This window comes from Orycteropus afer, unplaced genomic scaffold, assembly GCF_000298275.1.
Source record: "Orycteropus afer afer isolate SDZICR_OR568_19922 unplaced genomic scaffold, OryAfe1.0 scaffold00240, whole genome shotgun sequence".
In the NCBI taxonomy this organism is placed as follows: Eukaryota; Metazoa; Chordata; class Mammalia; order Tubulidentata; family Orycteropodidae; genus Orycteropus; species Orycteropus afer.
In genome coordinates, this window is record NW_006921827.1 from 3,913,012 (window position 1) to 3,925,202 (window position 12,191).

Consider the following 12,191-nt stretch of genomic DNA (forward strand, 5'->3'; position numbering starts at 1 on the left):
GTCTGGTGGAACCACTGAGACTATGGCCCCGAGCTGCCCTTCAGGTCTGGAATTGAACCCACACCTGTGGTTTCCAGCCAAACAAAATACAGGCATTTGAATGGAACATTTACCTCAAGTACATACACTCCCTGGAGAGAACAATCATGGCAGAAAGAAGGGCTACTTATGCACAGGGAGACAGCTCAGGGGGCAGGAGTGTATGGAGGGATGGTCATTGGGAAGAGGTAACTATGGGGAGAAGTGGGAGGGGAGCTGTTGCATTATGGTAAACTGTGGTCAATGACATGAGAGAATGTATATGTGAACTTCTGTATGGAAAGTGAATTTGCTCTGTACATCTTCACCCAAATCACAATAAAAAAAAAAAAGAAGAAGAAGAAGAAGAAGTTGGAAAGGAATACACAGAGCGTCTATACCAAAAAGAACTGGTCAAAGTTCATCCATTTCAGCACGTGGCATATGATTAAGAACCAATGGTACTGAAGGAAGAAGTCAAAGCTGCACTGAAGGAACTGGCAAAGAACAAAGCTCCTGGAACTGATCGAATACGCACTGAGATGTTCCAACAACCAGATGCCACACTAGAGGCAGTCACTATTCTATATCAAGAAATTTGGAAGACAGCTGTCTGGCCAACTGACTAGAAGAGTCCATATTTGTACCCATTCCAAAGAAAGGTGATCCCACAGTATATGGAAATGACCAAAAAATATCATACGGAAGTAAAATCTTCCTGAAGATAATTAAAAAATGGTTGTAGTAGTATACTGACAGAGAACTTCCAGAAATACAAGCTGGATTCAGAAGAGGACGCAGAATGAGGGATATCACTGGTGATGTCAGATGGATCTTGGCTTAAAGCAAAGAATACAAGAAAGATGTTTATTTGTGTTTTACTGACTATGCAAAAGTAATCAATTGTGTGGATCACAACAAATTATGGATAACATTGAGAATAATGGGAATTCCAGAATACTTAATTGTGCTCATCAGGAACCTATACATATAGACCAGGAGTCTGTCGTTCTAAAAGAACAAGGGGATATTGCATGGTTTAAAATTAGGAAAGGAGTGCATCAGAGCTGTATCCTTTCACCACACTTACTCAATTTGTACGCTGAGTAAATAATCCAAAAAGCTGAACTATGTGAGAAGAGTGTGGCATCATGATTAGAGGAAAACTTGTTAACAACCTGCGATATGCAGATGACATAACTTTTCTTGATGAAAGTGAAGATGACTTGAAGCACTTACTGATGAAGATTAAAGATTACAGTCTGCAGTATGGATTACATCTCAACATAAAGAAAATGAAAATCCTCACAACTGGGCCAATAAGCAGCATCACAATAAATGGAGAAAAGATTGAAGTTGTTAAAGATTTCATATTACTTGGTTCTACAAGCAACACCAATGAAAGCAGCAGTCAAGACATGAGAAGAAGTATTGCACTGGAAAATCTGCTGGGAAAGATCTCTTTCAAGTGCTGAAGAGCAAAGATGTCTCTTTGAAGATTAAGGTGTGCCTAACCCAAGCCATGGTATTTTCAATCAACTTACATGCATGTGAAAGCTGGACAATGCATAAGGAAGACAGAAGAAGAGCTGACGTTTATGAGTTGGGGTGATGGTAAAGAATACTGAAAGTACCACGGACTGCTAGAAAAACTAACAAATCTGTCCTGGACGAAGTGCATCTGAAATGCTCCTTAGAAGTGAGAATGGCCAGACTTCGTCTCACCTACTTTGATCATGCTGTCAGAAGGGACCATTCCCTGGAGAAGAATAGCATACTTAGTAAAGTGGAGGGTCAGTGAAAAAGGTCAAGCCCCTCAAGGAGACAGACTGACACAGTGGCTGCAACGAAGGGCTTAGGTACAGGAAGATTACGAGGCTGTCACAGGACCAGGCAGTGTTTCATTCTGTGGTACACAGGGTCACTAGCAGTCGGAGCCACCTCAACGGCACCTAACAATAATATGTATGTTAAACTAACATCTAGTTCAATGCATGATAATGTGGGGTCTTAAGCCATTCTCCTGTCCTCAATGATGTTGTATGCAGTCAAATATATGTTTTAGGCTTCATGTTATATCTTCTCAATAAAGTTCAGGAAAAAAAAAAGCAATCAAGAGGAGACACATACTAGAAGGCACAAGATGAAATGTGAAAAAGTTCATACGAAGAGCAATCTGGAGAATGAGAAAAGATGAAAGAACTGGATATAAAACATAAAGAATAAGATGCACAACTCCATTTCTTAAAGACATTTGATACAAAGGCAAATCATCTCAGCCTATATTCATCTTACATTGCTCTCATCTTAGAGCAGTGGATCACAGCTGACCAACGGCTAGAGGCCTGCTGGCCCAGAGTCTATCTTACATTACTCAAATCGTCACAGACTCATAAGCTGTAACTATGGACTCTGATAGTAAGTAAAGCAGTCAAGATCACAATGATGAATAATCCACTAACCTAGGCATATATTTGCTTGTCTTACGCCAGGAAAATCCATTTACTGCTCGAGGATGGGCCAGATATATGAACGAAAAGTCAATTTCTCCTTCGGACTGTTTTTCTGAACTTCCATTAGGAGAGGTAACAGCTGTCCGCCAGTTTTCTACATTATACCATACCTTTAAAAGACAGTCATCCTAAGGGGAAAAAAAAACCCAGAAAAACATCATACTAAAAATAAAGATAATCAAATTCAGATCAGAATCAAATTACAGTTTAAGGCAAATAGCAAAAATGAAATTTTTCTCTCCAGTTGCAGAAATTTACAGATAAGAGAGAGGTTAGGCATGGGGTAACTGAAAAACAAAATCTGATTCTAGTACTTTTCTATTGTTGTTGTTGTTATGTGCCATCCGACTCATAGCGACCCCTCTTTGGGTTTCTGAGGTGACATCACTATGGAAGTAGATTGCCCGACCTTTCCTTAATTGTGCTTTAAGAACTGAAATGTGTAAATATGTGTATTTTGCAAGGTTGATTTTTTTTAAAAAAATATGCTTGCTAGTTACCATATACTATGAAAGTGGAATCATTCAAGGAAGACTCAAAAAAAGAAAAAAGATGATACTAGGGTTCATTTCCTCATTTAGCCAAATGTCAAATAAGAACAATACCACTAGCTGGAGACTTACGAAAATCCAAACCCACTGCCATCGAGTTGATTCCAACTTACAGCAACCCTCCAGGACAGAGTAGAACTGCCCCGCAGAGCTTCCAATGCTGTAAATCTTTACAGAAGCAGACTACCACACCTTTCTCCCATGGAGCATCTGGTGGGTTCAATCAGCCAATCTTTCAGTTAGCAGCCAAACTGCTAATTACTGGAGAAAAAAGAAAGGGGGCATGGTTTCCATGAATTATATTAGTTACCAAATATACAATGTTGAAGATTATGACAATTGGTTAGTAACTGAGGAGCTCTGGTGGCATAACAGTTAAACATTCAGCTGCTAACCAAAAAGATGGCAGTTCGAACTCACTCTAGGGCTCTTCAATATTTGCTTCTATAAAGTTTGGGGGCTCCATTGGTGTAGGGCCTAAGGTTTTTGACTGCTAACCAGAAGGCTGGTGGTTCAACAGTCAAGAAAAAACTATGGGGCAATTCTACTCTCACCTAAGGTCAGTTTGAGTCAGAATTGACACGATGGCATCCAATTAACCAGTTGCCATGGAGTCAATATTGTCTCATGACAACCTCATGTGTTGCAGAGTAGAACTGCACTCCATAGAACTCCTAGGATGTGACCTCTTGGAAGCAGATTACTAGGCCTTTCATCTGTGTACTTCTGAACCACCAACATTTCTGTTAGTAGTTGAGTTCTTAACTGTTTGTCCTATCCAGGGATTTCTACTTAACCAGTATTACATAAAATATTTTAAGTACCGTCAAAATTGCACCTTCTAATTCAGGAAATAAGGGGAAAACAAGGGAAATCAGAATGTACCAAGCCCTTATCTTAAGCTACCATTCAGTTTCCATCTGTAAAATCAATCAGAACAAACAGCTTTACTTCTTTCCTAAAAAACACCTCACTGACATTTTACGGTATCTCATACTCTTAATTTGTAGAAGGCTTTGAACCATGAGACAATAATTTCAAACTACCGCTGTTGTTGTTAGGTGCCATTGAGTCATGTCCCAGTCATAGTGACCCTATGCACAGTAGAACGAAACACTGCCCGGTCCTGCGACAGCTCCGTAATCCTTGCTATACTTGAACCCATCATCACAGCCACTGTATCAGTCCACCTCGTTGAGGGCCTTCCCCTCTTTTGATGGCCCTCCACCTTACCAAGCATGACATCCTTCTCCAGGGAATGGCCCCCTCTGACAACATGACCAAAGTAGGTGAGAGAGTCTGCTCATTCTCGCTTCCAAGGAGCACTCCAGCTGCACTTCCTTCAGGACAGATCTGTTAGTTCTTTTAGCAGTCCACAGTACTTTCAGCATTCTTTGCCAGCACAACTCAAAAGCACCCATTCTTCTTCAGTCTTCCTTATTCACTGTCCAGCTCTCACATGCATACAAGGTGACTGAAAATAACATGGCTTGTGCCAGGCGCACCTTAGTCCTCAAGGAGACATCCTTGCTCCTCAGCACTTGAAAGAGATCCTCTGCAGCCAACTAGCTCACTGCTATTGTTGTTGTTTGTTGTTAGGTGCCATCGAGTTGTTTCTGACTCATAGTGACCCCATGCACAGCAGAACGAAACACTGCCCATGCAAGTTCCATGATCCCTGCTATACTTGAGTCCATCATCGCAGCCACCATGTCAATCCATCTCGTTGAAGGCCTCTCCCTCTTTCTTCGATCCTTCACCCTACCAAGCATGACATCCTTCTCTGGGGAATGGTCCCTTCTGACAACATGACCAAAATGATGTTGTTGTTGTTGTTATGTGCTGTCAAGTCAAAATAGGTGAGACGAAGTCTGGCCATTCTCATGTCCAAGGAGCACTTTGGATGCACTTCCTCCAGGACAGATCATCTGTTAGTTCTTTTAGCAGTCTGTGGTACTTTCAGCATTCTTCGCCAGCACCACAACTCAAAAGCATCAACTCATCTTCGGTCTTCCTTATTCATTGTCCAGCTCTCACATGCATACGAGGTGATTGGAAGTATCATGGCTTGTGGCAGGCGCACCTTAGTCCTCAAGGAGAAATCCTTGCTCCTCAGCATTTGAAACAGCTCCTTCGCGGTTGACCTTCCCAATGCTACACGTCATCTAATGTCCTGACTGCTCCTTCCATTGGCATCGATTGTAGAACCAAGCAACATGAATTCTTTGACAACCTCAATCTTCTCTCCATTTATTGTGATGCTGCTCATTGGTCCAGTTGTGAGGATTTTTGTTTTCTTTATATTGAGACATAATCCATACTGCAGACTGTATTCTTCAACCTTCATCAGTAAGGGCCTCAAGTCATCCTCACTTTCAGCAAGCAAAGTTGTATTGTCTGCGTATCTGAGGTTGTTAATGATTCTTCCTCCAATCCTGATGCCACATTTTTCTTCATATAGTCCAGCTTTTTGGATTATTTGCTCAGCATATAGATTGAATAAGTGTGGGGAAAGGATACAACCCTGACACTCCCTTCTTGATTTTAAACCATGTACTGTCCCCTTGTTCTATTCGAAGGACAGCCTCCTGGTCAAGGTACAGGTTCCTCATGAGTACAACCAAGTGTTAGGAATTCCCATTCCTCTTAATGTTATCCATAATTTGTCATGATCCACACAATCAAATGCCTTTGCATAGTCAATAAAACACAAGTAAACATCTTTCTGATATTCTCTGCTTTCAGCCAGGATTCATCTGACAGCAGCTATGATATCCTTTGTTCCATGTACTCTTCTGAATCCAGCTTGCACCTCTGGAAGTTCTCTGTCAATACACTGCTGCAACCGTTTTTGAATTATCTTCAGTAAGATCTTACTTGCATGCAAAATTAACGATATTGTTCTATAACTTCCACATTCTGTACAATCCCGTTTCTTTGGAATGATTACAGATATGGATCTCTTCCAGTCACTAGGCCAGGTAGCTGTTTTCCAAATCTCTTGGCATAACTGAGTGAGTGCCTCCAGTGGGGCATCTGTTTGTTGAAACATCTCAATAGGTATTCTGTCAATTCCTGGAACCTTGGTCTTCACCAGTTCCCTCAGTGCAGCTTCAACTTCTTCCTTCAGTACCATTGGTTCTTGATCATATGATAGGTACCTCCTGAAATGGATGAAGATCGACCAGTTCTTTTTGGTACAGTGACTCTGTGTACTCCTTCCATCTTCTTTTGACGTTTCCTGCATCATTCAATATTTTGCCCATAGAATCTTTCAACATCACAACCTGAGGCTTAAATTTTTTCCTCAGTTCTTTCAGCTTGAGAATGTCGAGCGTGTTCTTCCTTTTGGTTTTCTAACTCTTTGCACATTTCATTATAGTAATTGGCTTTGTTTGCTTGAGCTACTCTTTGAAATCTTCTGTTCAGCTGTTCATGTTGTCATTTCTTCCATTTGCTTTAGTTACTCTCCACTCAAGGGCAAGTTTCAGAATCTCTTCTGTCATCCATTTTGGTCTTTTCTTCTTTTCTCATCTTTTTAGTGACCTTTTGCTTTCTTCATGGATGATGTTCTTGATGTCACCCCACAATTCTTCTGGTTTCAGTTACTGGCATTCAATGCATCAAATCAATTCTTTAGATGGTCTCTAAATTCAGGAAGGATTTATTCAAGATCATATTTTGGCTCTTATGGACCTGTTTTAACTGTCTTTAACTTCAAGTCGAACTTGCATATGAGCAGTTGATGTTCTGTTCCACAATCAGCTCCTTGCCTTCTTTTGGCTGAAGATATTGAGCTTCTCCATCGCCTCTTGCCACAGATACAGTCAATCTGATTCCTGTGTATTCCATCTGGCAGAGTCCACGTGTACAGCCACCGTTTGTGTTGTGGAAAAAAAAAAGGTGGTTCAACAATTTCTCTTAGAAAGATCAGCATGAGGCCAGTCCCCATGAGGCAGAGGTTAAAGATGTCCCAAATGTCCAAACTACCATGCCACTCCATCATTTCAGACATTAACTCCTCCTCCTCCTCCCAGTAATTTCCCCAGTCTTAGGGTTCTGTATTTCGCTGTAACGCCTCACAGAACTCACAAACACCCAAAGGTTCATCTCACATAGTAGTGGTGGAGGCTGGCAGGCTGGCAAGTCCCGGGTCCATGAGTAGGTCTGGTGGATCCTCCCAACTCTTGGGGTTTGATGAACCTCGATCAGCAGATCAGATGATGGCTGCTGTCTCAAATCCAGGGGTGAGATGAGGATGATCCAAGACACAAAACCGGAGCAAGAGGAGAGCGAATCTTCCCAGGAGATTCATAGGTATACTCTCAGGGAAGCTAAGGATGGTGATTTGAATTATAGCCTCCAGCAAGGCAGGACCTTCCACCTGCGTTGCCCCAACAGAATTAACCTAAATCCCATCACAGAGTAGACTGCCAGTCATTATAGGGAATGACTACTACCAGCTGCCCAGCCAAGTTGATACCTGACCTTAACTATCACACCAACCCAAATAGGCATGGATAATAGGATTTACAAAACATCACAGAATGGAGGACAATGGCTAGAAGGGCCACATCAAGCAATTCACTGCAAAAGGTATTTGCAATGAATAAGTTGTTGGTCTTGCAAAATTCTATCATGTGATTTCCAGCATCATTTCTGTCACCAAGACCAAATTTTCCAAACACCGGTGATTCTTCTTTGTTTCCAACTTTTGCATTCCAGTCACCCCTGATAATTAACACATCCTAACTGCACTTCAGTCAATCAATTTCAGACTGCAGAAACTGATAAAAATCTTCAATTTTCTCATCTTTGACTTTGGTGATTAGTGCATAAATTTGAATAATAATTGTATTAACGGGTCTTCTTTATAGGCATATGGATATTATCCTATCACTAACAGCATTGTACTTCAGGACAGATCTTGAAACATCCTTTTTGATGATGAATGCCACACCATTCCTCTTCAAACTGTCAATCTTGGCATAGTAGACCACATGGAAATGGCCAAAACCAGTCCATTTCAGCTCACTAATGCCTAGGATATCAATCTTTACATGTTCCATTTCATTTTTGACAACTTCCAATTTTCCTAGATTCATGCTTCGTACATTCCATGTTCTGATGATTAATGGGTGTTTGCAGCTGTTTCTCCTCAATTTGAGTCCTGCCATGTCAGCAAATGGAGGTCTAGAAAGCTTTACCTTATCTATATCATTAAAGCTGGTTCTACTCTGATGATGCAGTTCTTTCCTGGTCCTGTTTTGAGAGCCTTCCAACCTAAGTGGCTTATCCTCCTGCACTGTATCAGACAATGTTTCCGGGCTATTCATAAAGTTGCACAGTAATGAATCAGGTAGCATTTCTCTGCTATTCATAAGGTTTTCTCTGGCCAATTCTTTGAGTAATGGATGGCATCCTCCTTTTTCCTAGTCTGTCTCAGTCTGTACGCTGTTGAAACCTGTGCACCATGTGCAACCCTACTGGGTTTGAGACACCGGTGGCACAGCCTGAAGCCTCATAGCAACATACCACCACAGTAGGACAAACTGACAGACAAGTTTGTCTCCCTTAACTGTTCAAAACCTCTCCACCTTCCCCACCCTCCCTTTACACAGATCCCTGCCTCTTTCTTGCCACTTGGAGGGCCGTGGCCTGGGTTCCCGGCCTTACCTGGATCCATGCCTCTGCTTCCTCGCTCTGTCATGGCCCCCTCCCCGCCCGTTTTTCCTCTGCCTTCCCCACCTTTTCCATCACTTGGTAGGGCAGTGGCCTGGGTCCGCAGCCTTACCTAGATCCCTGCCTCTGCTTCCTCGCTCTGTCCTGGTCCCCCCACCCCTGCTTTTTCTCTGCTTTCAAACTATTAATGGTCCCCAAATTGCTATGTGAACCAATGATTAAAAAAATAATTTTAAAGAAATAGGCTGTTATGAAAACTGGAAGTAACAAAGTGTGTACACTAAAGAAATGGCTATAAATGTTCTTCTAGAAACCTATTAAAATCCTGTATTTTAAATACAACCTAATCAACCACAGTGGTCAGCTAAATGATAAATAATATAAATAGTAACTATAATTTATTGCCTATTTATCACATGGGAGCTCTGGTAGCATAGTGGCTAAGACACTTACCTGCTAAACAGACGGCTCGGCTGGCAGTTCAAACCCACCAGCCACTCCTCGGAAGGAAGGTTGGGCAATCCTATTTCCATAGTGATACTGCCTTGGAAACCCAAGGAGGGGTCTCTATGAGTCGGGGCCGACTCAACGGCACATACCAACAACGACGACAACATTTATCACATGTAAAGCACTGTGCCAGTCACTTTGTATGTATTCTCTAATTTAATTTTGTGAAGTAGGTGATACTATCCTTATTTTAAATATTAGAAAAAACAAAACTCAAAAAGAGATTAAATAATTTGCTCAAGATCACAAATGGCAGTATTTATACCCAGATCTGCCCCTAAATCGATGCTATCACCTATGTTTTTTAATATAGTAATATCTAGCTTATTTTATTTTAATACTGAAATAGAAAATAGTATTTTTCATGTTGAAGAAAAAAAAGAATGAAGCCAGTTGATGTTTTTGAAGTTTCAAAGTAAACTATAAACATACAATTTGGTAACAGTATTTTCATACTTTACCTTTCCAGCAGTGGCAAAAAATTCTCCATCTGGTGAAAATTTCATTAAATGTACTTGGGAAGGAGTTCTGAAATTAAGTAGAAAAGAATAATTTTTCAAGAAAATTAAGTAAGAATGCAATATTACTTCTCTAAATTATACTTCAGCAATTTGCTTCAAATAAAAAAAATTGTGATAATACAATTTTGACACTCTCTTAAGTACATCTCATAAATTATATATTAAGATATATTTTAAACATCATAGTGTCTGTGCAAATCCATGCAAGAAATGACTTGTCAAAATCTTTAAATCCTATGACAAAAGATTTATAGCTCTTATTCCCTTAGCATCTTAGAAACAGAGAAAGGATTCAATTTTTTTAAAATCTGGGTATCTAACTTCCAAAAGTTCTGGACACCGGTATTTCAACTTACACTTACATGGAAACTATGCCACTAGTTTCAAATAAGTTCTGTCTTAGAGTAGCATTTTGCTAATTAAAGATTATGTGTGGATTAATAGGGAACTTGCAGCAACAATAAATTTAGCTGCAAGCTTTACCTATACACTTGGTGCAAACTTGCCTTTTCTTCTCAAAGAGGATTTGGCTCATTTCCTGTAGGCTTTACCTCTGGCTACCCATATATGCTCATATCAAAATAATCCTCACAATTGTTGTTTTCCTATTCTTTACCTAAATTCATCCTTAGATATTAAATAGATTCATTCTAAATTAATTTCTACAGCAAGCAAAAGAGAAATTGTGTCACATTTTATTCCAAATATAAATAGCTTTTTTGTCTGATTGTAAGTACAATAAATACACAATGGAAAAAATACAATACCATACAGATGGAAGAAAAGAAGAAAATTAACTCCTCAATAGTTTCACCAATACTATCACACCTTTTCCCAGACAAAACCAGTTCACACTTAATACACAGACTTCCATACTTTTCTTTCTGCTCTCCCTCTTTGTCTACTTTTTGTGGGAAGGTTTGGAGTACAGGTTGGAAAGTGAGCTCATATTTATAGTTTGCTTTGCAATGTCATTTATTTATTTTAAAATATGTTATGAATAACTCTTCATATCAATGTGTATAAATCTTTTATTGGCTATATGGTATTTTAATTGCACTACATATGATGATACAATACAATGTTTCCAATTTTTGCTGCCACAAAAAAGTGATACAATGACCATGCTTGCACACACATTTTTATGCATGTAGTCAATCATAAGGATATCCTTAATTATTAAAAGTAAGAAAAATTATAAAAGATCTCCATAACTTGGGAACTATAGTCTTTTCTAAGAACAGCAGCCAGTGAGGTCCTAGAAAAGAAAATTACAGCTCAACATTCCTATTCAACACTCCTAAAACATCTTCACTCATTCAGAGTAATAGGTAAAGGCTTGACAACGGCTTATTATCTTACTCCTGACTTGATCATGTCCTTTTACCACTGTTCAACTTGTTCACTCCAGGCACAAGCTAAGTACCTCCTTACTTCAGGGTCTTTGCATCTGATGTTCTCTCTGCCTATGAGATTCTTCTCCCAGAGACATACACATATGGCCTAGTCCTTCACCTCCTTCATGTCTATGCTTAAATATTACCTCTACTCTTCTTCCCCTTCACCTATTTCATTTTTCTCCACAGTACTTATCTTCACTTAACACACATAAACCATATTTCAAATATATCACAAATTGAATGTGATCAAAACTCAATTTTCAAACGTATTCCAGTGGATGTAATCTTGAGCTGATTCTAAACAGAAACTTGTATCATTTCTAGTTCCATGGCTTTTCTGATTACTTTAATAACCATCTCAAATAAATACTTAGTATGTCTAGTCCAAGTTACTACTGTAACTCTGAACTTAATTTCACATTCAATTTCCTCTCTTCTCCCAAGTGTACAAAACACATTTCAAGTTCTTGGTATATCCCATGGAAATCCTCTATTAGATCTCAGCTGACAGCCATATAACACTTGGCTGCTCCCCACTCCTGTATGAAAGACTCCAAAACAAAGACACAGCTTTTCCCAAAGAGCTATTTTTGATAAAAATCTGAAATCTCCTTTGTAAATTCTATATATAGTAGGTCTGTCTTACTCCCACTTTGGTATGTAATGCCTAGTCTATTACTTCATAAAAAATTGAGGCAGAAAGAATTCCACTGAATATCCTGTTATAATTGTCAGTTTACTGGTTGTCTATCTCTTCCTATCTGTTCAGTGCTATATGCCCAGAATGTTTACTAAGGCCTGGAACATGTTAAGTATTCAATGAATATTTGTTTAATGGATAAAGAAAACCTGTAATTGTTATTTAAAGGGTATTAAAAAGTTTAAGTCTGGAGTTCCGGCAAGATGGCGGACTAGGCAGAAGGATTGCACAGACCCTCTTCAACAAAGAAAAGGGAAACCAATTAACACAGACACAGAAGATAATCGTGGACCCCT

General features: G+C 39.6%; 1 protein-coding gene across 1 annotated transcript in view; it reads right to left on the minus strand.

Annotated features, from left to right (window-relative positions):
• Positions 1-12,191, minus strand: part of DMXL1 (Dmx like 1) — a 302,187-nt gene that overhangs the window by 175,367 nt on the left and 114,629 nt on the right. Inside the window, exons 6-7 of the mRNA XM_007949162.2 lie at positions 9,736-9,802; positions 2,481-2,659 (exon numbers count right to left, since the gene is read on the minus strand). Of these exons, the coding sequence (XP_007947353.1) occupies positions 2,481-2,659; positions 9,736-9,802 (246 nt within the window). The remainder of the gene's footprint in view (positions 1-2,480; positions 2,660-9,735; positions 9,803-12,191) is intronic.